The sequence below is a fragment of the Lagenorhynchus albirostris genome, chromosome 4 (assembly GCF_949774975.1).
Source record: "Lagenorhynchus albirostris chromosome 4, mLagAlb1.1, whole genome shotgun sequence".
Lineage (NCBI taxonomy): Eukaryota > Metazoa > Chordata > Mammalia > Artiodactyla > Delphinidae > Lagenorhynchus > Lagenorhynchus albirostris.
The window spans coordinates 23,937,191-23,959,983 of NC_083098.1; the positions used below are offsets into that span (position 1 = coordinate 23,937,191).

General features: G+C 43.2%; 1 protein-coding gene, 1 long non-coding RNA gene and 1 other non-coding gene across 4 annotated transcripts in view; 1 reads left to right on the forward strand and 2 right to left on the reverse strand.

The window, feature by feature from the left end:
- The window catches only part of LOC132519689 (uncharacterized), a 125,659-nt gene extending 112,970 nt beyond the window's left edge, over positions 1-12,689 (reverse strand). Inside the window, exon 1 of the long non-coding RNA XR_009540248.1 lies at positions 12,433-12,689. This is a non-coding gene — a long non-coding RNA (uncharacterized LOC132519689). The remainder of the gene's footprint in view (positions 1-12,432) is intronic.
- On the reverse strand, positions 1,711-1,783 carry TRNAK-UUU (transfer RNA lysine (anticodon UUU)). The gene has a single exon. It is a non-coding gene; the product is annotated as a tRNA-Lys (tRNA).
- Positions 11,567-22,793, forward strand: part of GAB1 (GRB2 associated binding protein 1) — a 125,931-nt gene continuing 114,704 nt past the window's right edge. For both annotated transcript variants that reach the window (XM_060147693.1, XM_060147694.1), the window contains exon 1: positions 11,567-12,371. In XM_060147693.1, coding sequence (XP_060003676.1) covers positions 12,300-12,371 — 72 coding nt within the window. In that variant the 5' untranslated portion in view covers positions 11,567-12,299. The remainder of the gene's footprint in view (positions 12,372-22,793) is intronic.

Sequence of the window (22,793 nt, forward strand, 5' to 3'; positions counted from 1 at the left end):
AATTAGGTTTTGTCAAATTTTACAAAATATGTGATATATATTTATACTAAAACTAGATAATCTTCAGATTTAGGAGAGCAGTCAGTTAATATTTTTAGCAGATTAAAAGAGTATTAAATACTGGTACAAGTTGGAAATTGAGAAAACTGTGGGTAGGATTATAGAAAATGAGTTGGTGTTAGACATTTTTTTTTTCCTATGAATATACTGAGCTCTGATTTAGGACATAGTTAAGTTTCTTGGGAGCAGTTTGAACCTATGGGATCTTGTTATTAAGTTTTCTTAGGCAGAGTCACAGCAGCATTTAGTCTAGGGCTAATTTTTAATTTTGCCCACTACTAAGACAAAATCCTACAGTGCTTTGTGAATTATGATGTTTTTTGCTCTGGCTGAAAGAACAGGAGCTATTTCCACCCTGAATGATTCCCTGGTGATTTTTTTTTTTTTTTAGTTTTTTTTTTTAATAAGTCTAAAAATATATATTTATTTATTTGGTTACACCAGGTCTTAGTTGCAGCACATGGACTCCTTAGTTGAGGCCAGCGGGCTTCTTAGTTGCAGCACGCATGTGGGATCTAGTTCCCTGACCATGGATCAAACCTGGGCCTGCTGCATTTGGGAGTATGGAGTCTTATCCACTGCACCACCAGGGAAGTCCCTTCCCTGGTGATTTTTTCCTGTTGTTCTTTCCAGTGACTCTTGTCCTAGTGTCAGGAAGTTTCTTCACCTTCATCTGCTGATTCAGCTGAAGACATGAGGGGACCACTTGAGTGGGGATGGCCAGAGCTCTCTCAGTGTAGCTCTTTCCTGTCTGGTCTAGTGTCCTGCGATCTCTAACTGCATTAGCCTCCCTGAATTCCCAGATCCACCTCCTCAATTCAGAGAGGACTGCAAGCATGCTGTGCTGTGACCCAGAAAGTAAGGCAGTAAACAAGCAGTGCTCTCCTTGTTTGTTTTACCTTGGGTGTTTCATATATTTTGTTCTTTTTAAAAAAGTTGTTTCAGTAAGGTGGGCAAATCTATTCTCTTTCACTCCATCTTGGTTGAAAGCTGAAGTCTTGGATTGCCTATCATCTTCTTATTGATTCTAGGAGTATCTATATATTCCAACTACAAGCCCTTTGACAAATATAGGAATTAAAATATCTTCTTCAACTCTATCTTCTTCCACTCTGACTTGTTTTTGTATTCTCTTAAACATGATTTTTGATGAAGGGACGTTGTCAATTTTAATGTTGCCCAATATATTACTTTCTAAACTTTAGGGTTAATGCTTTCTGTGTCTGTTTACCTTTCCCAAAGCTAAGAAGACACTTCTCTGTGTTTTTGTTTGGAAATGTTCTGGGTTTTTTACTTTAACTTTAAAATCTATAATGCATTTGGCATTGATTTTTGCATATGTTATGAGCTAGAAATCAAGATTCTTTTTTTTTTTTTCATATGAGTATCCAATTGACCCAGCACCACTTACTGAAAAGTCTATCATTTCCCCACCGTAATGCAGTGTCAACTTTGTCATCCATTTAATGACCATGCATGTGTGGGTCTATTTCTTGGTTCTCTGTACATATAGTTTTAACCTCTGTCTGGTAAACAGCATTGATCTGAAGCAGTCATTTCATAATTTTCAGTTTAAAAGACAACTGAGTTCATTTTTCTTTCCTTTTTTTTAAAAAATAAATTTTATTCCATTTACTTATTTATTCTTGGCGCCTGGACAGGGACTTGAACCCTGGGCCCTCAGATTAAAAGTCTGATGCTCTCCCAGCTGAGCTACCCAGGCACTCTCTAGCCTGTCTTACTTTAACTTAAGTATACATAAGTTTTAACTTAGTAGACTATTGTTTTTCATCCAAAATAAAGTACAGTTTGAACACAAGAACTGTGTAAATGTAATTATATTAAATAACTCTAATACTATTATATATAATGTTTTAATGTCACAATTACTAAGGGAGTTTGGTTTACATTTTACAAAATAAAAACTCTCTTTTACCCCATGAGTAACCTAAATTTTGAAATGTCAGGTTTGAAACAAAATGATGCAATTCAGGCAGTGTTATTATAATCTGTTTAAAGTTATCATAGCCCCTAATAAATTATAACTGAAATATTCTAAAAACAAACAGTATTTTATTCCTTTGCAAAAGACCATCTTCTCACTATATCTATATAAACCTCATTCCAAGGATATTTTCGTTTCTTTTTTAGAAAATATACTGAATTTCATTAATATGCTGTAGACAGCCTGAAGTGTTAATCTCCACCTCTACCTTTAAGACTTCCGTTATGATGTACAAGGTGTATTTACCCTCTAACCAAATAACTTTTGAGCAACGTAGTGGAGCCTCCAGTTTACATATCTTACAAAATATTTTCATTGCAGTTGCAAATTCTTATACTTTGCATTGCTGGCAACTTTTAATGATATATATGTGGGGTTATAGATTTTATTTATTTATCTTTTATTGGCGTAGAGTTGCTTTACACTGCTGTGTCAGTTTCTGCTGTACAGCAAAGTGAATCAGCCATACGTATACATACATCCCCTCTTTTTTCGATTTCCTTCCCATTTAGGTCACCACAGAGCACCGAGTAGAGTTTCCTGTGCTGTACAGTAGGTTCTCATTAATTATCTATTTTATACATATATAGTAGTGCATATATGTCAATCTCAATCTCCCAATTCATCCCACCACCCCCTTCCCCCTTGGTATCCAAACGTTTGTTCTCTATGTCTGTTTCTATTTCTGCTTTGCAAATAAGATCATCTATACCATTTTTCTAGATTCCACATATATGCATTAATATATGATATTTGTTTTTCCCTTTCTGACTTACTTCACTCTGTATGACACTCTCTAGGTCCATCTGTGTCTCTACAAATGACCCAATTTCGTTCCTTTTTATGGCTGAGTAATATTCCATTGTATATATGTGCCACATCTTCTTTATCCATTCCTCTGTTGATGGACATTTAGGTTGCTTCTATGTCCTAGCTATTGTAAATAGTGCTGCAATGAACATTGGGGTGCATGTATCTTTTCGAGTTATGGTTTCCTCTGGGTATATGCCCAGGAGTGGGAATTGCTGGGTCGTATGGTAGTTCTGTTTTTAGTTTTTTAAGGAACCTCCATACTGTTCTCCATAGTGGCTGTATCAACTTATATTCTCACCAACAGTGTAAGAGGTTTCCCTTTTCTCCACACCCTCTCCAGCATTATTGTTTGTAGATTTTTTGATGATGCCCATTCTGACCGGTGTGAGGTGATACCTCATTGTAGTTTTGATCTGCATTTCTCTAATAATTAGTGATATTGAGCATCTTTTCATGTGTTTGTTGGCCATCTGTACGTTTCAAGGATATTTTCATTCCAAATTATTTAAACACAACTTCCTTAGAAATATTTAGATGTGTGAAAATTTCAATGTTTAAAGTTTAGGTTTAAGTTACGTGTTAATTTGAAAATATTATATCACTTCTGTTTTTTAGAACTTGGAATTTCCTATTACTAAAGGAGTACATTTTTGTTATAGGAAAATCATCAAATATACATAAGTGGAAAATTTTAAAAAGAAAACCAATCTCACCTTTAGGTATCAATAATAATATAAAGCACAGTTTGTCACTTTTTGGAGTCTGGTTATTCAGGGGACAATTCCTACCTGTCTTAGTCCATTTGGGCTGCTATAACAAAAAAACCATAAACTGGGTAGCTTATAAATAACAGAAATCTATTTCTCACAGTTCTGGAGGCTGGGAAGGCCAGTATCAAGGTGCCAGCAGATTCGGTGTCTGGAAAGGGCCCAATTTCTGGCTCATAGTTGGCACCTTCTTGCTGTGCCCTCACTTAGTGGAGGGGGGAAGGGAGCTAGCTCTGCCTCTTTTACAGAGTCATTAACCTCACTCACTAGGGCTCTGTCCTTACGACCTAATCACCTCCCTGAAGCCCCACCTGGGGGTAAGGATTCTAAGGGGACAGAAACATTCAGACTGTAGCAATACCCAAACACCTCGACTCCAACACCAACTCCTGTTACCATGTCAGGAGCGAGCAAACATCTGGGTCATCAGCCACCTGAGGAAAGCCCTTCACTTGCTTCATTCACTCATTCATTCCACAAATATGCATTAAGAACTGATTACATGCCAGGTACCCTGGTAGGTGTTAGGGGTACAAATAAAGTGAATAAACAGAACAGACAGGGTCCTTTCCCTCCACAGAGTCCATTACCTAGTGAGAGCAGTCAACATCAATAAAATAATCTCACAAACGATGTAAAATGACAACTATGATATCTATTTCTTACAACAGGACAGTAAGAGGGTAGAGTAGGGAATATGACTCAACCAAGGTCTGAGGAAACTTTTCCAGAGGGAGAGATGGGTGACCCGAGATCTGAAGGGTGGGCAGGAATGAACCAGCCCCAATAAAACAAAAGGAAAGTCACACAAGGGAGATAGCAGCATGCCAGGTGCAGGAACAGAAAGAACATAGAGGCCCTGGAGGGGAAAGGAAAAAGAGTGTGTTTGAGGAACCGGAAGAAGGTCTGAGTGATTGAGCACAGAAGGAGATGGGTAAGTGGTCCAGATGAGGCTGGATGGACACCTGTGGAGGGGAGAGGCCACTCACATCTGGTTGGCCACGTTAAGGATGTTGGTTTTTATCCTATGCTCAATGGGCAGCCATTGAAGTGATTATATTTGTGCTTTACAATGATTTCTCTGGCTGAAAAGTGGAGAATCTATGGGGCAGGGGAAAAAGGAACCAGATACATTAAGCATATGACCAAAAATCCAAGAGAGAGAGGAAGTAGCTTGAAAAGAAGTGGTAGTACAGAAATGGATGGAATGGAAAAATAATCCATCGACAAGCTCATCTACATTTGGTAGTGGGTTGGTAATGGAAGACAATAAAGGAAGATGTAAAGAGTGACTCCAAGAGAAACTGGAGTTGATTTGGTGAGAGTTGAGGAAGAGATCATGATTCTGATTTGGTTGATTTTTGTAGAGCAAAGTGGCATGTAAAGAAGGCAGTTATATTTACAGGTTGGTGGTTCAGAAGAGAGAACTGGGCTGGGGATGAAAATTTGTGAAGTGTCAAATACCACCCACGTGAGAAAGTATAGGATGAGAAGAGTGGTGGGCTAGACTTTACAATGCCAAGGGCCAGTAAAAGAAGAGCCTGCAAAGAAATCTGAGTGGAGCAGGGAGATAGGAAGGTTCAAACCTGTGATGTCTCAGAGGCCAAGGTTCTGAGAGTTTTAGGAAGGCGTGAAAATTCTCCTCTGATTTAGTGACGTGGGGGTCATGACCTTGGAAAATATAAGAGAGAAAGTGGGATGGAAGCCAAGGTGAAGCAGATTGAAGAGTAAGGGAGGATGAACAAGAGATAGAAACTATAGCAACACTCAACAGAAGTCTGGCTGTGAAAGAGGAGAGAAAAGCTGGTAGAGAAAAAGGTAGCTAAAAAGCAATATATGGGGGGCGGGTAGTGGTGGGAGATTGGGATTGACATATATACACTAATATGCATAAAACAGATAACTAATAAGAACTTGCTGTATAAAAAATAAAATAAAGTTCAAAACAAAACAAAACTAAATGTGCAGGGACTAAAATACCTACAGAGGGACTTCCCTGGCGATGCAGTAGTTAAGACTCCACACTCTCAAAGCACGGGGCCCGGGTTCGATCCCTGGTCTGGGAACTGGATCCCACACACATGCCGCAACTAAGAGTTCACATGCCACAACTAGGGAGCCCGCCTGCCGCAACTAAGACCCGATGCAACCAAATAAATTTTTTTTAAAAGGCAATATACGTTGTAGAGGATTTTTTACATTGTTTTGTCTTAAGAGATGTGAGTATATTTAAAATGGAATGGATAATTTCACTTAGTTTCCAGTTAACACTGAAGAGAACTGTAGTCTGTTGCCTACAATCCTTTTGTCAAATACAGTGCAGCCAACTTTCATTTTAATGTTATGGTAGTTTATTCAGAGGAACAGTGCTAACATTCAGAGAGAATTAAATAATCTGTACCTGCATGTTATCAGCAATTTCATATAAGATTCCTCTCACAATAGCTGTTTGAAAAGGCATCATAGTAATGGCTCCTTTCCATTTAAAAAAGAGTTGGGTGTGTATGCGTGTATGTGAATGTACACCCTATCAGAACATGGTGGTATCAAACAAAATTTGGCAAACTACAGCCCTTTGGCTAAATCTGGCTCACTACTTGCTCACTACTTGTTTTTTTTGTTTTTTTAATTTATTTTTGGCTGCATTGGGTCTTCATTGCTCTAGTTGTGGCAAGTGGGGGTTACTCTTTGCTGTGGTGCACAGGCTTCTCATTGCAGTGGCTTCTCTTGGTGCAGGGCACGGGTTCTAGGTGCACAGGCTTCAGTAGTTGTGGCACGTGGGCTCAGTAGTTGTGGCTTGCAGGCTCTAGAGTGCAGGCTCAGTAGTTGTGGCGCACGGGCTTAGTTGCTCCACAGAATGTGGGCTCTTCCCAGCCCAGGGCTCAAACCCTTGTCTCCTGCATTGGCAGGAGGATTCCCAATCACTGCGCCACCAGGGACGTCCCACTATTTGTTTTTTTAAATAAAGTTTTATTGCAACACACACCAGTGATACAATTACATAGAGAGTATTTAGATATAGAGAGAAGAGATCATTTATAGGGTGATGTTCTTGAAAAGATGCAATGGCATGAAATCCAAAGCATAAGTGGAGGGACTGACCTCTCATAACAGGAAAGCAATGCCTTTCATTTGCCATGGGAAGGGGGGAGTAGCAGGACTGAAGATGGTATGTAGGTTTGCACGTTTGATGGCTAGTGGCTGAAGGAGTTTCCATCTGAGCACTTTGGCTTTCTGATGAAACTATAAGATCTTTGGCTGATGGAGGGTTTGGACGTTTGAGATATCTGAAGCTGGTTTAAGAATTATTGCAAGCATCATTCATAATAGCCAAAAAGTAGAAACAATCCAAATGTCCATCATCTGATAAATGGATAAGACAAATGTGAAATAGCCATATAATGCAATAGTATTTAACATTTAATGTTTAACATTATAAAGGAATGAAGTACTGATGCATGCTACAATAATGGAAAAACCTTGACAACATTATGCTGAGAGGAACCAGTCCCAGAAGGTCACATGTTGTATGATTCCATTTATATGAAATGTCCAAAGGAGGCAAATCCATAGAAACAGAAAGATTACTGGTTGTCAGGGATGCAGGGGAGGAGGAATGGGGTTTCTTTTCGGGGTGATGAAATATTCTGAAATTAGAGAGCGGTGAGGTTGAAGAATTTTGTGAATATACTAAAATCACTGAATTCTATATTTTAAAAATGTGAATTTTATGGTAGGTGAATTATATCTCAATAAAGCTGTTGTTTAATAAAAAGAAGACAGAAAGAAAGAAAACTTTTTGCAGAGAATATAGTGCACTGTCCAGATAAAGGAAGTGGGATTGCCAGGTACCAGAGACATCCATGAAGCTAATGAAGCTGGCTGCACAGGTCCCCACGAGAGTAGGGAGCTGCTGGGAGAGGTTGGGTGTCCTAGTTGGGAGGGGAAGTTAGGATGCACTCAGAAAGCATACCTGTGTAAGGATTCTGGCAAATTATCATAGAGGTCTCAAAAGAAAGGCATCTGTATCTCAAAGGCGCCAGTAATTTGTTCCTTATTCATTTCCTCATTCTAGATTCATATTCATCGTAATTTTTAATTTGTAATTGTATATTCTTTTCCTTTAAAATGACTCCCCAAACTGTATATGCTTCAGGTTCCAGAAGACCGAGATCTGCCCCTGCAGAGAGCTGAGGATCTATCTATTTGAGGTCACTGACCATGAATTTACAGTGACATCACTGTTTCTGTTGTGTAACTTTCTCCAACAGCGCTTGGCTGTTTGGGTGCAGAAGAAAGTGCAGTCAGGTTCACCCAGTGTTGGGGTTTTGTGAGTCGGAAGCATGTTATTAAAAATGTGGACCGCAAAATTCAAACTGGATAAGGGGGAGGGAAGTGAAGACGGAGAGGTCTGATGGGATATGCGAAAGCAGAGGTGTCAACAGGCTAGAAAGCTGTTGGAGAAGAAAGATTACAGAGGAAGAACTTGAAAGATCAAGTTGGAAGACGCGTAGCTGGAGTGGGCTGCTGGAGGTGAATGACAAAGTCCACAGAGGGGTGATGGTTTGAGGCGATTTGAAGGCCATGGGAGGTGACAATTGGCACTTGCTCTGAGGAAAAGTCTAAACTCTAAGAAGATCTCCAGGCCTCAGCACAACCTGTCCCTTGTCTGCTTCTGTCACCTTACCCAGTCCAATGTCCCTCTCACTCATCTCCCTGCTGCCTTCATTCAGGTCCTCCGGAGTTTCTTCCAGCCTGAGGATTTAGACACCTGGTAGTTTCTCTGTTGTCTGGAATACTCTTCTCTGCTGCTTGGCCAGGCCATTTCTACTCACCCTGAGGATCTCAGTTTAAAGTCAGTTCCTCAGGGAAGTCTTTCCCCACATACCCATCCTTCTCCCAGGGGGTAGAGCCTCCAGTTGTATGCCCAGGTAAGACTCTTTGTTTTTCCTTCACAGCATTTATCAACTGTATTGTAGAAGTTAAGGGGCTAATGACTAGTAAAATGCTCTTCTCTAGAATAAAGGAGTGAGGTAATAGGTCTGGCTAACCTCCCTATTATATCCTGGGTCCTCAAGAACTTGTATATACAAAGACATTCCATAAATATTTGTTGTATGAATGAAATTTAAGATACTGATGTGTAGTAGTGTTTTCCAACATACCTTTTAACATATAAGGATACAAAATGTAATTTTACAGATCATCTAAAAATGGCATATAATGTAAAGATAAAGCCAATTTCCTTTCTAACATACATACATGAAGACATATCTATCTTCAACCTCTCCTCACTTATTTGATCTCTAGAAATATAAATCTCAAACAACATAGTCGAAGATAAGGGAAAATACTTAATGATTTCTTATATGGAAATGAGATCATTGAATCCCTTATTTGAAATAATGAAAAAGATTACTGGGTATACAGTCGGTCCTTCCATATCCTTGGGTTCCTCATCCGAGGAGCCAACCAACCTCGGATGGGAAATACTCGGAAAAAATCCAGAAAGTTCCAAAAAGCAAAACTTGAATTTGCTGCATGCTAGCAACAATTTACATAGCATTTACATTGTATTAAGTATTATAAGTAATTAGAGATGATTTATAGTATAAAGATGTGAATACTACACCATCTTATACAAGGAAATTGAGCAGCAAAGGATTTTGGTATGGGGAGGGGTCCTGAAACCCATTCCCCAGGGATAAGGAGGGCTGACTGTATTACAGTCTTCCATTAAAAAGAATCTGAAAAAGCATATATGTATATATATATATACACATATATACACACACACACATACATAAACACACGTGTATCACTGAATCACTATACCGTACACCTGAAACTAAAACAACAATTGTAAATAAACTATACTTCAATTTAAAAAAGAAAGAACTTTAGGGATTTCCCTGTCTGTCCAGTAGTCAAGAATTCCTCTTCCACTGCAGGGGGCATGGGTTCCAGCCCTGGTTGGGGAACTAAGATCCTGCATGCCACATGGGTGTGGCCAAAAAAAAAGAAGAGACAGACACAGAGATTTTAAAAAAAGACTTCATAACAGGAGTGGAGGAAGTGGTAAATTATCTAGCCAACAGTTAACTATGAAAGAGTGGACTAGTCTTAGCAATGTTAATTATAAATACTTTGACTCAGTGTACAGACACACTGCCTGTGGGAGAAGTGGAAAATGAATTCAGTGATTTATTTTCATTTGCACGCTTGTGGTAAAACCTGAGTTCACATAAAAATTGCTTTGGTTTATGAACTGCCATAAAAATTACACTCACTTGTATTCTAAAAAGCCTTAAAATGTAAGAAAATCAATGAACCCCCTTTGCTTGTTTTTTCTCTCTCAATTCTCCTTACGGTTATCCCTTTGATCCTTCACAAAACAAGTCTGATTCTCTTCTTCACAACATCTTTCAAATCTCTGGCTAGCTGCCTCTTTAAGGAAGACTTGTCTCATCCTATCTGACCTGGTCCCACCCTGGTTATTCTTCTAATTTACTGTGTTTATTTCCCCCAGGGCACAACATTTATCACAATCTGTACTTGTGTTGACCCCTGTTTACTATCCAACGCAGCCACAGAAATGTCACTTCCATGAGTGCAGAGACCTCTAGTTCTCACCACCCCAGCACCTAATTTCCTACAACTGTACAAGCTTTTCAAACTCAGAGGAACTCCTGAAAGTGAATGTTGTATTAACAAGAAAATGCCTGAGGTTATTTTTTCCAGAAACGTTCACTTATCTCCTACTATTTTTAGCACTTTTATCTGATTATTTATATTACCTTCCAAAATTTGTGTGAGGGCTTTGTTTTCCATAAATAAACTGGAAAAGATATTTCTATTACAGGATCGTGTTAAACTCAGGACCACGTATCATAATTGTAAAGCACACGCAAGAAAGCAAATAGCGCTAAGACATTCAGTAAGTTTCCCTTTTCTGGTCCAACACCCCAAAGGTAGATTTTAAACAAATGCCAAGTCAAGTGGAAGAAACTGGCAACAAATGGAGGGAGTGTGAGACTTCAAAATGTCCCAGAGATCGATTCAACCAAATCCTTTGGCCCCGCTAAGCGTTCCCACACCACTCAGGCAAGGCTGCTCCGGGGACCAGCCCACACCAGCCCGGAAGGGTCCCCCTCTGCCCTCCGCTCCAGGCTGGTCGCCTTAGCGCGTTCCCCCGGGTCCTCGCCCTCCTGGTCCCTGCCCTTCAGACTCGCGGGCAGGGATCCGGGGGTCGCAGACTCTCCAGGGCGCGCGGTCTCCCTCCGGGCTGTTTTGCTTTGCGCGCTGTCAAGTACAAACACCCCAGCCCCTCCCCCTCCAACTCCTGATCTCGTGCACAGTACTAACTCCGAACTGACTGACACTCGGCTGAGCCAAGATGGCAATCTCCAGACTTGAACATTCGAAGGTTCCTCGCTCCGCCCGGAGCCCAAGCCCCGGCGGCACCGCCCTCGCCGAGGCCTCGCCGCCTTCCCCGGCGAGCAGGCCGCCGGGGGCTCCGGTCTCCACGGCCGCCGGGCGGCCGAGGACCCCTCTCTAGCTTTCCGAACTACAGATCCCAGGGTGCCTCTCGGACTCCCGCTCCCTCCCTCTCTCGCTCCCTCCCTCCGTGCGTCTCCTCCTCCCTGGCCCTTGTTTTGGCTGGAAGCGCTCCGGCGGAGTTAGAGAAAGTCTGGGCAGAAACCGCAGCCGGCCCGAACGTGGGAAAGGGAGGAGGAAAGGAAGAGGGAGCCGGGAGGCCGGGAGAGGGAGGGATCGGGGCCGGGGGCCAGGCCGCTCAGAACCTGCCGCGCGCCCGGGGGTGGGGGAGGCGGCGCGGGAGGAGCGCGAGGGGACTGGACGGTGGGCTCTGTCCCCGCAGCCGAGCAGCCGAGAGCTTCGTTCCTTCGCCGCCCTCCGCCCTCTCTCTCCCGCGGCGGCGGCGAGCGCGGACCCACCCTCCGGCGGGACCTCTGCCCTGCCCAGCGACGCCGAGCCGGCGGCTCCCTCCGTGGCCCTGGACCAGCCCTGCGCCCGCTGTCCACGGGACCCTCGCGGCTTCCCCTTTCCTCCCGGCTGCCCAGGCGCCGCGGGGAAGTGACCCACCCTCCCGCGAGGAGGGGGAAGGAGAGGATCGCGCAGGGCGCACCGAAACCGAGAGCGGGCGAGCCGGAGTGGGCACCGCGCAGGGCATTGTGTGTGTGTGTGTGTGTGTGTGAGTGTGGGTGTGCGCGCGTGCAGCGTCGTGTCTGTCTAGAGAGCGCTCTGGGAGGTCCCGTCCCGAGGGGGCGGAGCGCAGGGGGCCGAGGCTTGGGCTCCGCGCCGGGGCAGAGTCCCGTTGAGCCCGAGCGCGAAGGAGGCAGCGGGCGGGACGGCGCGCCTGGCGGCTGGGCGGGCGCACTGAAGGGAGGCCGGGGCGCCCTCGGCCCGGCCGCGGACCCTGCCCCGAGGTATCGGCCTCGGCGGCGCGGCCCGCTTCTACTCAAGTCCGCGGACCTGCTTGCTGGGGAAGAAGCTCGGAGGCCGAGAGCCGGCGCGCCGCGGAGCCCGTCCGCCCGGGGTGCGCCGCGGGAGAGCTAGGTCCCCGCCGCTGCGCGGCTGTCCGGCGTCGGCGGTGTCGGGAGCGCGCCCGGCCCGGAGCCGGAGAGGCGCGCACCATGAGCGGCGGCGAAGTGGTCTGCTCCGGATGGCTCCGCAAGTCACCCCCGGAGAAAAAGTTGAAGCGTTATGTAAGTAGAGCTCGGCCGCCGTTCCCCTTCCCGGGAGGCTCGCGCGCGGGCTGCTGCTTACCCTTGGTCCCCATCCTTTTCCCGTGGGCCCTTTCCCCGGCAGGCTGGGGACCCAGGCTGGACACTCACGCCCGGGCCTCCTCTTGGCCGGGCACCTTTCTTTTCTCCAGATTCCAGACATCGGCCCGTAGGAGGGCCCGGCATGGCCAGCTGAGCGCCGGCTGCATGTTTTTATTGTTCCTTTTAGCAGGGGCGAGGGGGAGAGCATTCTCCTTTCGTTATATCTGCAGGGAATCCTTAGGGACTGCTGTATAGTAAATTTCCCGCAGTGGGAAACCCACGGAGGTGTTGGAACTCATCAGCCTTCTCTTTGGTCCGCGCTCCCTCCCGCCTTCCCCTCGGGGTGGTTGCCGGAAGCGGGCGGGGGACCTGGGAAGTTGGCCTTAGAGCCGAGCATCTCCAGTCCGCGCACACGGGAAAGAAAAGTTATTACGCGCCCTACCGTTTGCTTAGCACGGTTCACATTTTCGCGGTTTTGAAGCGAGGGACCTTGGAGTTTGGCCCGAGAGCCTTGGCAGTTTGCTGCGAAAGGAGGGCGCTGTGGGGAGCCTGGTGGCTGGTGTTCGGGCGCCGTGGACACGCTGTCAAACCCCGCAGGAGAGGACAGCTGGGGCCAGTCAGGATTTCTGTGTGTTACGGTACTTTCCCAGGCCACCCGAATTGCTTCTGCTGATTATGTGTTAAACCGTTTTAGCTGTTAAGGAAGATATTCCTTGAAAGAACCAACCTTGCTTAGGTGGAAATCTGTGTCCTCTTCGGGGGGGGGTGTCTGCGATCTTATCCCCTTCTCCCCCATTGGCTCTTTGTTGCTGCCCCCTGCAAAAGACAGAAATGACACCTTCGCCCTGGCATATGACGCAAATATTTTTCTAGTAAAGTATGTCTCGAAAACAAAATGTATGCCCCCTTAAATATAAATTTACTACCAGGGGGCCGACACTAATAATGGAACCTGTTTCTTGTGGAAGGGTATCTACATCCAGAGAGCTCGAGGTAATCCTATTAGTCACTGTTTGCTTGCATAGAACGGAGTGAAGTGCAATATTTAACTTCACCAACAACTCACCGGTGAGTTTCTGGTTTACTTTCTGCCAGAATTTGTTATAGGCAAGTAATTCTTATTTAAGGATTTGATGCCACAAATCCTAAGAAAGTTCTCCAGAGATTTTTTGAATCCTTCCAAATCCTGTTTCTCCACCTATCACACTTTGCCTGAATATTCTGGTAAATATGCTGACTTTAATACGAAAACTGGGGAGAGGCAGTGTTGTTTTCAGCTCTGAGTTCTGAAGAGAAGGTTGTATGTGTGTGGGAAGAGGGAGTGGATTGATAGATGTATTTGTTTTGAGAAGGCGCTGTTTAGGAAATGATTGGGTCCTTGGGGGAACTGAAGAACACTACATTAGCTGAAATAGGTAGTGGTAATAGAGGTTTAATGCTTTCTTTCACATGATTGGTTTATGGCTCTCTCAAAAGATGCCCCGCACCGGACTAGGGACCATAAGATTAAAAAATACAGTAGGAAAAAAGACTTGCCTCTTGGGCTTGCAATTTAATGTAATACAAACCAGGAAGAAAATCAGCCCCAAAGATTATGTCTTAACAAGGGCCAAGAAAATGGAAAATCTGAATTTAAAAAAATTTATTATTTCATTTGATCATTACAACAGTTTTATGAGGCGGGTATTATCTATCTGTTTAACAGATGAGAACACAGTCTACATAACCAGAGTGCCAGAGGCAGGGTTTGAACCCAGATCTGCCTGCCTGACTGGCCTTTAAAAGGTTAATGAGTCATCTAGTTGATTTCAAGCGGCACTCAGGCCGGTCATCTGCAAACAGCCTTTCAAGTTGTAACTTTCTGTGAGTCTATGGATATTGGTTGAGCATGCAAGGAGGGGGCGGGCTGTGCATCAGAGGTGCAGTGCTGAAGAAACACAAGACAAGCATGTGTGCACAAAAGGTAGCTAGCAACGCCACACGGTTTCTGATTGTGTGCCCAAGTGGATCACTATGGGTATTGCATAGATGTTTTGAGGAACAAGCTTCTTGTAGACTGAAACCACAGGAATACTTCAGGGAGACAATGGGCTCCCTAAATTGTTGTCAGCTGAGGGGAGAATATGCCTAACAGCAGGGGGAGGCGGGCTTTTCTTTGTCTGGCTGGGCACTGGGGTTTTCTTTCCACACCAGTGAAGTACATAGAGACAGCCCAGGAAGAAAGTGGGCAGGGTGGCCACCAGAATTGAGGGATCCAAGAGGGTGACTGGAGACTTACAAGTTAAAATGAGTCTTGTCTTATATTTGCACTGTCAAGTCGGTTGCCCAGATTTTGACATTCCCAGATGATTGCTCTTTGGCTTGGTATCCAATTCAGACAGTTTTGGCTAAAGCAGCTTTGCCCCTCAAAGACATTGGCATATATACATGCATCTCCTGTGCTGGTTTGGTTTTCATGTAGAAACTTTATTTTCTGGATGAAAGGAAACATTGTTGGCCACCCAGTAGGCAAAATGTTGCTTGATAATGGTTTTGAATGAACAGATTCACTGTGATAAGATATCTTGGATGGGCCTTTCTCACCTTCTGAGATGGCCCACACTCTGTGGAGTGTGTTTCTCTCTAAATAAATCCACTTCTTACCCAAAAAAAAAAAAAAAAAAAAAAAAAAAAAAGATATCTTGGATGCCTGGTACTGTAATTGTTAAATGAAACTTCAGGGAGTTTGAACATTGATTTTGTTGGGGAACATTTGGCCAGAGAACTTTGACAGTTGTCTCACTGTTTACAGTATTTATAGGGTAGTCCAAGCATTGATTAAGATGATCCATCAGGGCTTTTAAGTGACAAAAAATTGTTTTAGTTTTATCTTCAAAGTCATCTCAAGGTATGGCCCCCATGCATTCCATTTACAACTCCATTTTATGTTTGCTTTTTTATAGTCAACAGCATTGTTTTTTTATATTAGTATGTTCCTCAGATATGGAAGCTTTTCTGGAATTTCCTAAAGAGAGTGGAAGTGGCATAAAAGACAGTTAAGACAAAGACTAGCGAGCAGATTCTCCAGCCTTTTTGCCTGTTTTTAATTTTTTCTATATTTATTTGCAAAAGGGTAAGAACCTCTTGTATGTGTTCCATCCTCTGAGAATTTTTAGAAGTCCACTTAATATGGAGGTGAAGATTTTTCTGCTTTCTCTCAGTTTTGCTACTACTGTGTTGCTGTTTTCATCCTGTGTTATATATTCAACAGCTGATTTTTCACTCTGTCAAGGACCTGAGTAGAATCACATACAGATCAATGTCACTAGGGTTATAGAAACCAAGTAGACTCTTGGTAGTATGCACTCAACGGCAGCGCTCAGATGTTTAAAGGGCTGTTTAAAGACAAATCAGCCATTTGAAATAATGGTAGAATTTTCATCAGGATTTGAAATTTTAGCTGAGATAAAAGGTAAGTCTTGAAAACAAAGCCAGCTCCAAGCCAGCTGGCTGTCTCCCTGTCTCTGCAGGGGGGAGCTTCCCTATGGCCTGCCTCAAGCCAAGACACCAAGTTTGGGCTCCTCCATGGCCCAGATGTCTGCCTTGGGCCGGTGTGCAGTCTCAGCAGGAGAACCTGCTTCTGAACCAGGGCAGGGTGGCCTGCTAGCTGCCAGCCAGCTGGGGAGCAAAACGTCAGCCAGTTCTTGGGTGTGTAATCTGCACCCAGCTTGGGCTCTGCTCTTCAGCTGTCAGCTTATAGGATGTTTTTTGTCTGAACTTGTGGTTCTGGGAATGGACTTAGAAACAGAAATAGCATCTTCCTCTGGGTGGGCACCTGACATCTTACATGGAGGAGAGAGGCATGGGGAAGGCAAAATAACAGCATCTCCTTGGTTCAAGGACAACCCAGGAGCTGGGCTAAGTCCCTGTTCCATAGTGTCACTACAACAAAGAGGGCTGGGATGTTTGGAAGCTTTTCCTGCCCTTTTTTGGCAATTCCCAGTAGCAGATTCTGCTACTGGGAATTGCCAGTAGTCTACAGATTCTGAAGCTTTTGCTTACAGTGACTGAAGGTGCATAATTATTCTGTTCAAGGAAATTTTTTTCCTGCAATTCTCCCATTAGTGAACATACCATTCAAATTTCGAATGTTTTCTTTTTACCTTTTCCAATAAGGCAGGAACATTGTTTCTACTAAGAAAGATCATCAACTAGCAAGTACATTGTCTTTATGAAAGTTAATGATAGTTAATTCTTTTGTTGTGCCTGGGCTTAGTGATATGAGTTGCTGAATCCCTAAATCTGATTGTTGTCTTTTGGGATTCAAAATTACTAAGAAGGTGGATCAGCTTGGAGGGTAGTTTTAGAATTCTGTTTTTAAATTTTTTTTTAATTGATCATCTTTGAACAAATACAAAAACATGGCAAGAATTTATACTTGGATAATCTGGTTGACAGGTGAACTGGTTATTTCAGTGTGTTTTGCCATAATGAGTCTGCTTAAATATGAAAGAAATGAAGTGGCAAGGCACTTTTAAGCCTAAGTAAGATTCCCTAGTTTGGAGTTGACATAAAAAATACATAGCTAAGGTCTTGATGATTTGCAGGTTGAGGACATTTAAGAGGTGATTAACTGTCGGCACTGCTAATTTTCTTACAGAGACTAACACACGAGAAAGAACATCGTAGCAGGTGGATTACCACTTTATTTTTGAAGGGTTTTGGGTAAATTGGGCCATGGTGGAAGGAACCCTGAACTGAGTGTCAGGACCCAGAATTCACCTGGGCTTTGCCACTATTCACGTGATCTTTGGAGCCTTCTGATCCTCAGTTTCCTTATCTGTAAAATGGGGACGTGGTGGGCACCACATCTACACTCTAAGCTCTCTTGCCCTCTAACATTCCTCTTCTCAGACTTTCCCTTGGCAGGGAGGGGCAGATGGGGGGGAAATAAATCTTCCATTTCTTGTTCATCTTAAATAGCTAGTGAATATATTAGAACTACAGAAGCAGAATTCTTTGGGGACCCTTCGGCGCCTCCCTTAACAGAATGCAGGCTCACTGAGCCCAGGGCTGCCGAGTGCCTGTGCTGCTGTGTCTGATACAGAGTGGAAGCTCACCAGGTATCTGTTGACTGAATCGATAAACAGGTATCTCTGGAGCTTTTGTAAATGTGCCACGTGTTGAATACCATGGAGGGAAAGGCCCACTCCCTTCCCGTAAGGAGTTTCTAATCTGTTCCCCAAGACAAGCTGTAAATGCATGTTCCTTTAAATCGTTTTACAAGAGCTATGTTTATAAGGCTGTATATGATGAATTGCCAAATGGTTGATACAGACAGTAATTGCTTAAGAGCTCAGACTAGAGGGGAGGGGGAGGAGGGCAGCCAGGGAAGTCTTCACAGGTGAATTTCAGGCTCTATTCTTGGAAGAATCCAGGTGCTTCTGACAGAAATAGCAAAATCAGAAGGGCAGCCTGGTTTTCAAGGAAGAACGGGGACTTTGTGTTGAGTTCAGACATCCCTGTGAAAAGAACAGAACAGCTCCGTTTCATGCATGGAATTTGGATGTTAGCTGTAACTTGCAGTTTGAGAAGTTTCAGTTTCTGCCATGACCTAATGCTCTTGATGGGATCCTGACCACAAGTGAATTTTCTGTCCCAGGCTAGACAACAAACCAAACAACCCCACTTGTCCGGTCACCTGAACTTATTAAAATTCCAAGGGACATGTGTTATTTAAGATTTCTTTATGTCTGTTTGGAACTAAATAATTCATTCTGGCAAGCATTTAGTTGACAACAGAGAGGGAGCATGTTCTGGTAGGAGGGAGAATAAAAGAGCCTTTGATTCATTTGCTTCTGAGCTCCAGCAGGAGGGCAGGGGCTGCCTTGGGCTAGCGTCTTATTTTGGACTTTGGAAGCCATCTTAGCCCAGCTGTGTGAGTGCCAGCCAGTGCTGGAGGAAAGAGAATAACACCAATGGATCACATTAAACCCCTCCTGACTGTTGATGGAAGGGTTTCTCCCATTTCACATTCCTTGCATTAACATGGTGGCTCACTTCCCCCCAAGTTAGAGTTCCATCTGAATTTGCCACTTGAACTTGGATTGAAGGCACAGCACTTCTGTGACTCTTTATCTCAGTCGACTAAGTACAGGAAACTTAGCAAGACCCAGGTCCCTGTCTGCTCCCCCTCTTCAGCTACAGGAACAAATAAAATCAGCATTCTTCTCTTCTTTAGATGACTCCTGGGCGAAAGTGGCTCATTGTACCATGGATTTCCACGGCCCTTAAATGTAGCCTCTTCATTTGCCAACTCAATGGCTGGGGGAGCCTTAATGAATTGGAGATGGCGATGCAGGCCTGTGGAATTACTGGGAAAAGTCATTTTAGGAACTTGGAAGCTTCGACCATTCCAGGCTTGTCTGTGTGAGCACCTCAAATCCTACAAGAATGCCTTAACTGGAAAAGCATCTTTTATATTTTAAGCAATTCTTTTATTCGTAGGAGCAAAATGCTCCCTAACTGAAGAGAAAAATGCTCATTGCTGAATGTGTATAAAGTAGAACCCAGCAGCTTTTGACCCTCCCACAGCCTGCTTTATAAAAAAAAAAAAAATAGTTAAGACTCTGCACCGAAATGCATGCTTGGTCGTTATCTGGGTTACATTAGCCCTTGAAGCATTCTGATTACAGCTTGTAGCTGCCAAGCCCTGTCCTGCAGTGTTATCTGGAACAAAAATTTTCCATGTGGTTGTTTTTAGCAGAGCTACTATATGCAAACTGCATGTGAAGATGTAAGTCGCAAAGAAATAGAGCTTCTAGAAGGGGAAATGTGAGTGATCTTAATTTTTTTTCCTTCTATTTAACTGTTCTTTCCTTTCTGTGTATTTCAGAAATTTTTTTCATATTTCTAAACTGAGTTTTCTTTTACTTTTATACACTGGAAAGAATCCCAAATTTACCACAAGTTTTTCATATGATGGTGTTTTTTTTTCTCCCAGCTTTTTTCTTTGAATTCATACTTGGCCTAGGTAATTCCCCATGTGTTCAAACAACAACAACAACAGCAGTGTCCTAAAAGGAAAAAAACAAATGGCTACATTGTTCCATGAGTTAAAAACAATATACCAAGAGTCCAAACATTTCTCTTCAGTGTAGAAATCTTAGGTCATTTTTTTTTTTTTTAAGGAAGAAAAATACCAAACTTTGCTTTAACTATCCTGCTCATTGATTTTCTTTTCCCTTTTTAATTTATTTTCCTTTGTTTTAACTCGTGTCGTTTAATTTTTTTTGAAAAGTTTTACATATGGTTCTTCTTTAAGAATATCACACATGGAAAACGAAAACATTAAAATTTCATTTTACTTTTCATCCTCTGGTCTGAAGAGGGGAAAAAATGTTAATTAACAGTAAGGGTTTGTAACTGACTTCGTGTTGCTTGGTTGAATTGAATATTTGTCATTATTGCCTAGAGGTATTTAGCAGTTTTATGTGAAATAAGCAGGTCAATATTTTAGTTAAGAGGCTTTTTTGCTTTTATGAAATAAAATATGTAGGACGGCAGCATCAGGGGATTGAGAACTCAATCTATTTTTGTCATTTTTACTGTAGTTAATATTTGGTAATTGATATTTTGTATTAAATATTTATTGTATTTAATACATCGGTTAGCCAGTTGCTATAAAATTTTATCTGCTAACTTTTTTAAGTGGGAGAGAGGTAAAAAGCACTCTTTCCCCCAGGAATCCCTACCCACTTGCCCTTTTCCCCTTTTCCCCTTGTTTTCCACTTCTTCCTCTGTAGTAGAAGCCTCACTACCAACATCACAAAGTATTCATGTCAAAATCCTTACACACACAGTCTTTCACCTTTTCTCTAAAAAAGGGGGGGGGTTATTTATGTCCTGTTATGTAGTTATCAAGACTAGGAATCATAATGTTCTACCCAGCAGGTAGATTGTTGTTCTCTCCTGAAATGCAGTTTTTAGTTACTACTGTATTGGGAAATGCGGTCAGGCCACTTTCTGACTAGCAGGACTCCTCCCTGAGATGACTACCTGGTTAAAGAATTAAGTACCTGGTGTGCTTTGTCAACTCCAGTCCATCACACATTCCCATCGGTGCCTTGGCTAGGGTCATCGTAGCCAAGAGGAAGGTGCTTCTGATTGGAGGGAGGACCACTTGATTTGCGGGAAAGAAGTGCTTTTATCTTTGTCACTTGGAAGAGAAACACTTGGTAAAATGCTACCTCCAGTGCTGTGAATTCCAGTGGCGTTAAGTAGAACTTGGTGAGGAAGGCTCACCCCACTGGGTTAGGGAAGCATCATATGAAGCCCCTACCCTCTGGCAAAGTTATAATTGACCCCAGAGTCGTGTAGGAGGATTGGATTTTACAAGTTCTCCCCGACAATTTCAGATTTAAATGTTTGAAGTGTTGGAAAAAGGTAAAAGGAAATACTGAGCTAGGAAGAATGCGAAATATTTGGGCAGTTAATTTGTTCCTGGTGGTGCTGTTACATAAAACCAAAGCCTTCTGAGTAATCTTCACAGGGTATCTAGGTCATTTATCTCCGAAGAAAAGTGCACAAAATTAAACTGATGCTGTAGTTCTTTTTTCTTTCTCTTCTTTTTTCTTTCTCTTCATTTAAGCAGTGGAAGAGTCAAAACAGGAAAAGCATGCCTGGTATATTTTTCGTTTTAACATATCTTTCTAGATGATTTTCCTAATGGCCCACAGTATACACAGTAGAAAGCGTGTACACATGATATATTTACAAAGAAAATTATGGCTTCATTTATCATTCTTTGGTGTTTGTAATAGGTTATTAATTTCCAGAGGACAAAGACGGCATTTGTTCTCTGCGTCTGAAATGCACAGAGTGGTACCTGGCACAATCTCTTGAGTAGCGTGACCAAATACTTGTTGAATTTTAAGCCTAAAATGATAAATCATCTAGTTCAATGTTTCTCAACCTCTTCTAACCCATTTCTCTATCACGTATTGTTTGAGTTTCCCATGGCTTTTCATCCAGTTTTATTTTCTATGATTTGCATTACAAAAACAATAGCTATATCAAATATCTCTCCCAATTATACTTATCTCCTTCTTCCCTAGTAGAGAGTCCAACCTCCTCTTTTTACAGGGAGTGAAAATAAATAGCCTCTGAGAGACTTAATTGATTTGTCCGAGGTCATACAAGTTAACCAGCTGTTCTGGCGGGGCCAGATCTCTTACTTCTCAGGTCAGACCCTGCAGTCCTTGAGGGGATGCCCGCTGAGAACAAGACATTGCAAAGAATTCAGAAGAGGCCCAAGAGGGCACTGCGTCTACCTTTCAGGAGTTTATATGCTACTAGGGACATAGGAGGCACTCAGTACTGCAAATTGTGTTGTGATCAGTGATGTGTGAGGCCAGGCTTTAGAAGAATTCAGCCGAGGGAGGTGAATTCAGGGATTCCGGGAAGGTTTCATGAAGGTTTCATGAAGAGAGATTTCACCAGGACCTTAAAAGATGGATTCAGGGCTTCCCTGGTGGCGCAGTGGTTGAGAGTCCGCCTGCCGATGCAGGGGACGTGGGTTCGTGCCCCGGTCCGGGAAGATCCCACATGCCGCAGAGCCGCTGGGCCCGTGAGCCATGGCTACTAAGCCTGTGCGTCCGGAGCCTGTGCTCCACAACGGGAGAGGCCACAGCAGTGAGAGGCCCGCATACCGAAAGAAAAAAAAAAAAAAGATGGATTCAATTTTCAAAGATGGGGCTGGAGCAAGCCTCTATTGCTCCCTTTTCCAGCCAGATTCGTGGGTGGGTTGTGTCCACCTGGCGGCCCCCTCTTCCTCACCTGCTGCTCATCTCAGAGTGGAATACAGCCCGGGTCCTCTTCCACCATCCTTACCTAACCCGGCTCCCACTAAGATCCCAGATGGTTGCCCAATCTAGCAGAACTAGATCTGAACTTTTTAGTTTTTATTTTTCATGAAACTCTTGACTACATCGTTGGAGATAACCAGTCCATTTTCTCAAAATATGTTCTTCCCTGTGCCTGCCTGATACCAGGCTCTGGTTTCTGGAAGTGTTGGAGTTCCTAAGCGTTCTAGTGCTGGCTAGCCCTGGATGCTCTCTACTCCCATGTCACACCGTTAGTAGTTCTTCATCCATTGGGCGTTCTTGAACTTTTTTGAAAATTTGATAAAAGCTCCATGTTCTCCATTTCCATAGAATTCTTTCTTTTTTTTTTCCCCCTGCTTGGCCAGTGCCCACATCATGCTGGTTGTTAGTTGATTTACAGTTTTGTTAGTTTCAGGTGTACAGCAGAGTGATTCAGTTATATATTCTTTTTCAGATTCTCTTCCATTGTAGGTTATTACAAGATATTGAGTATAGTTCC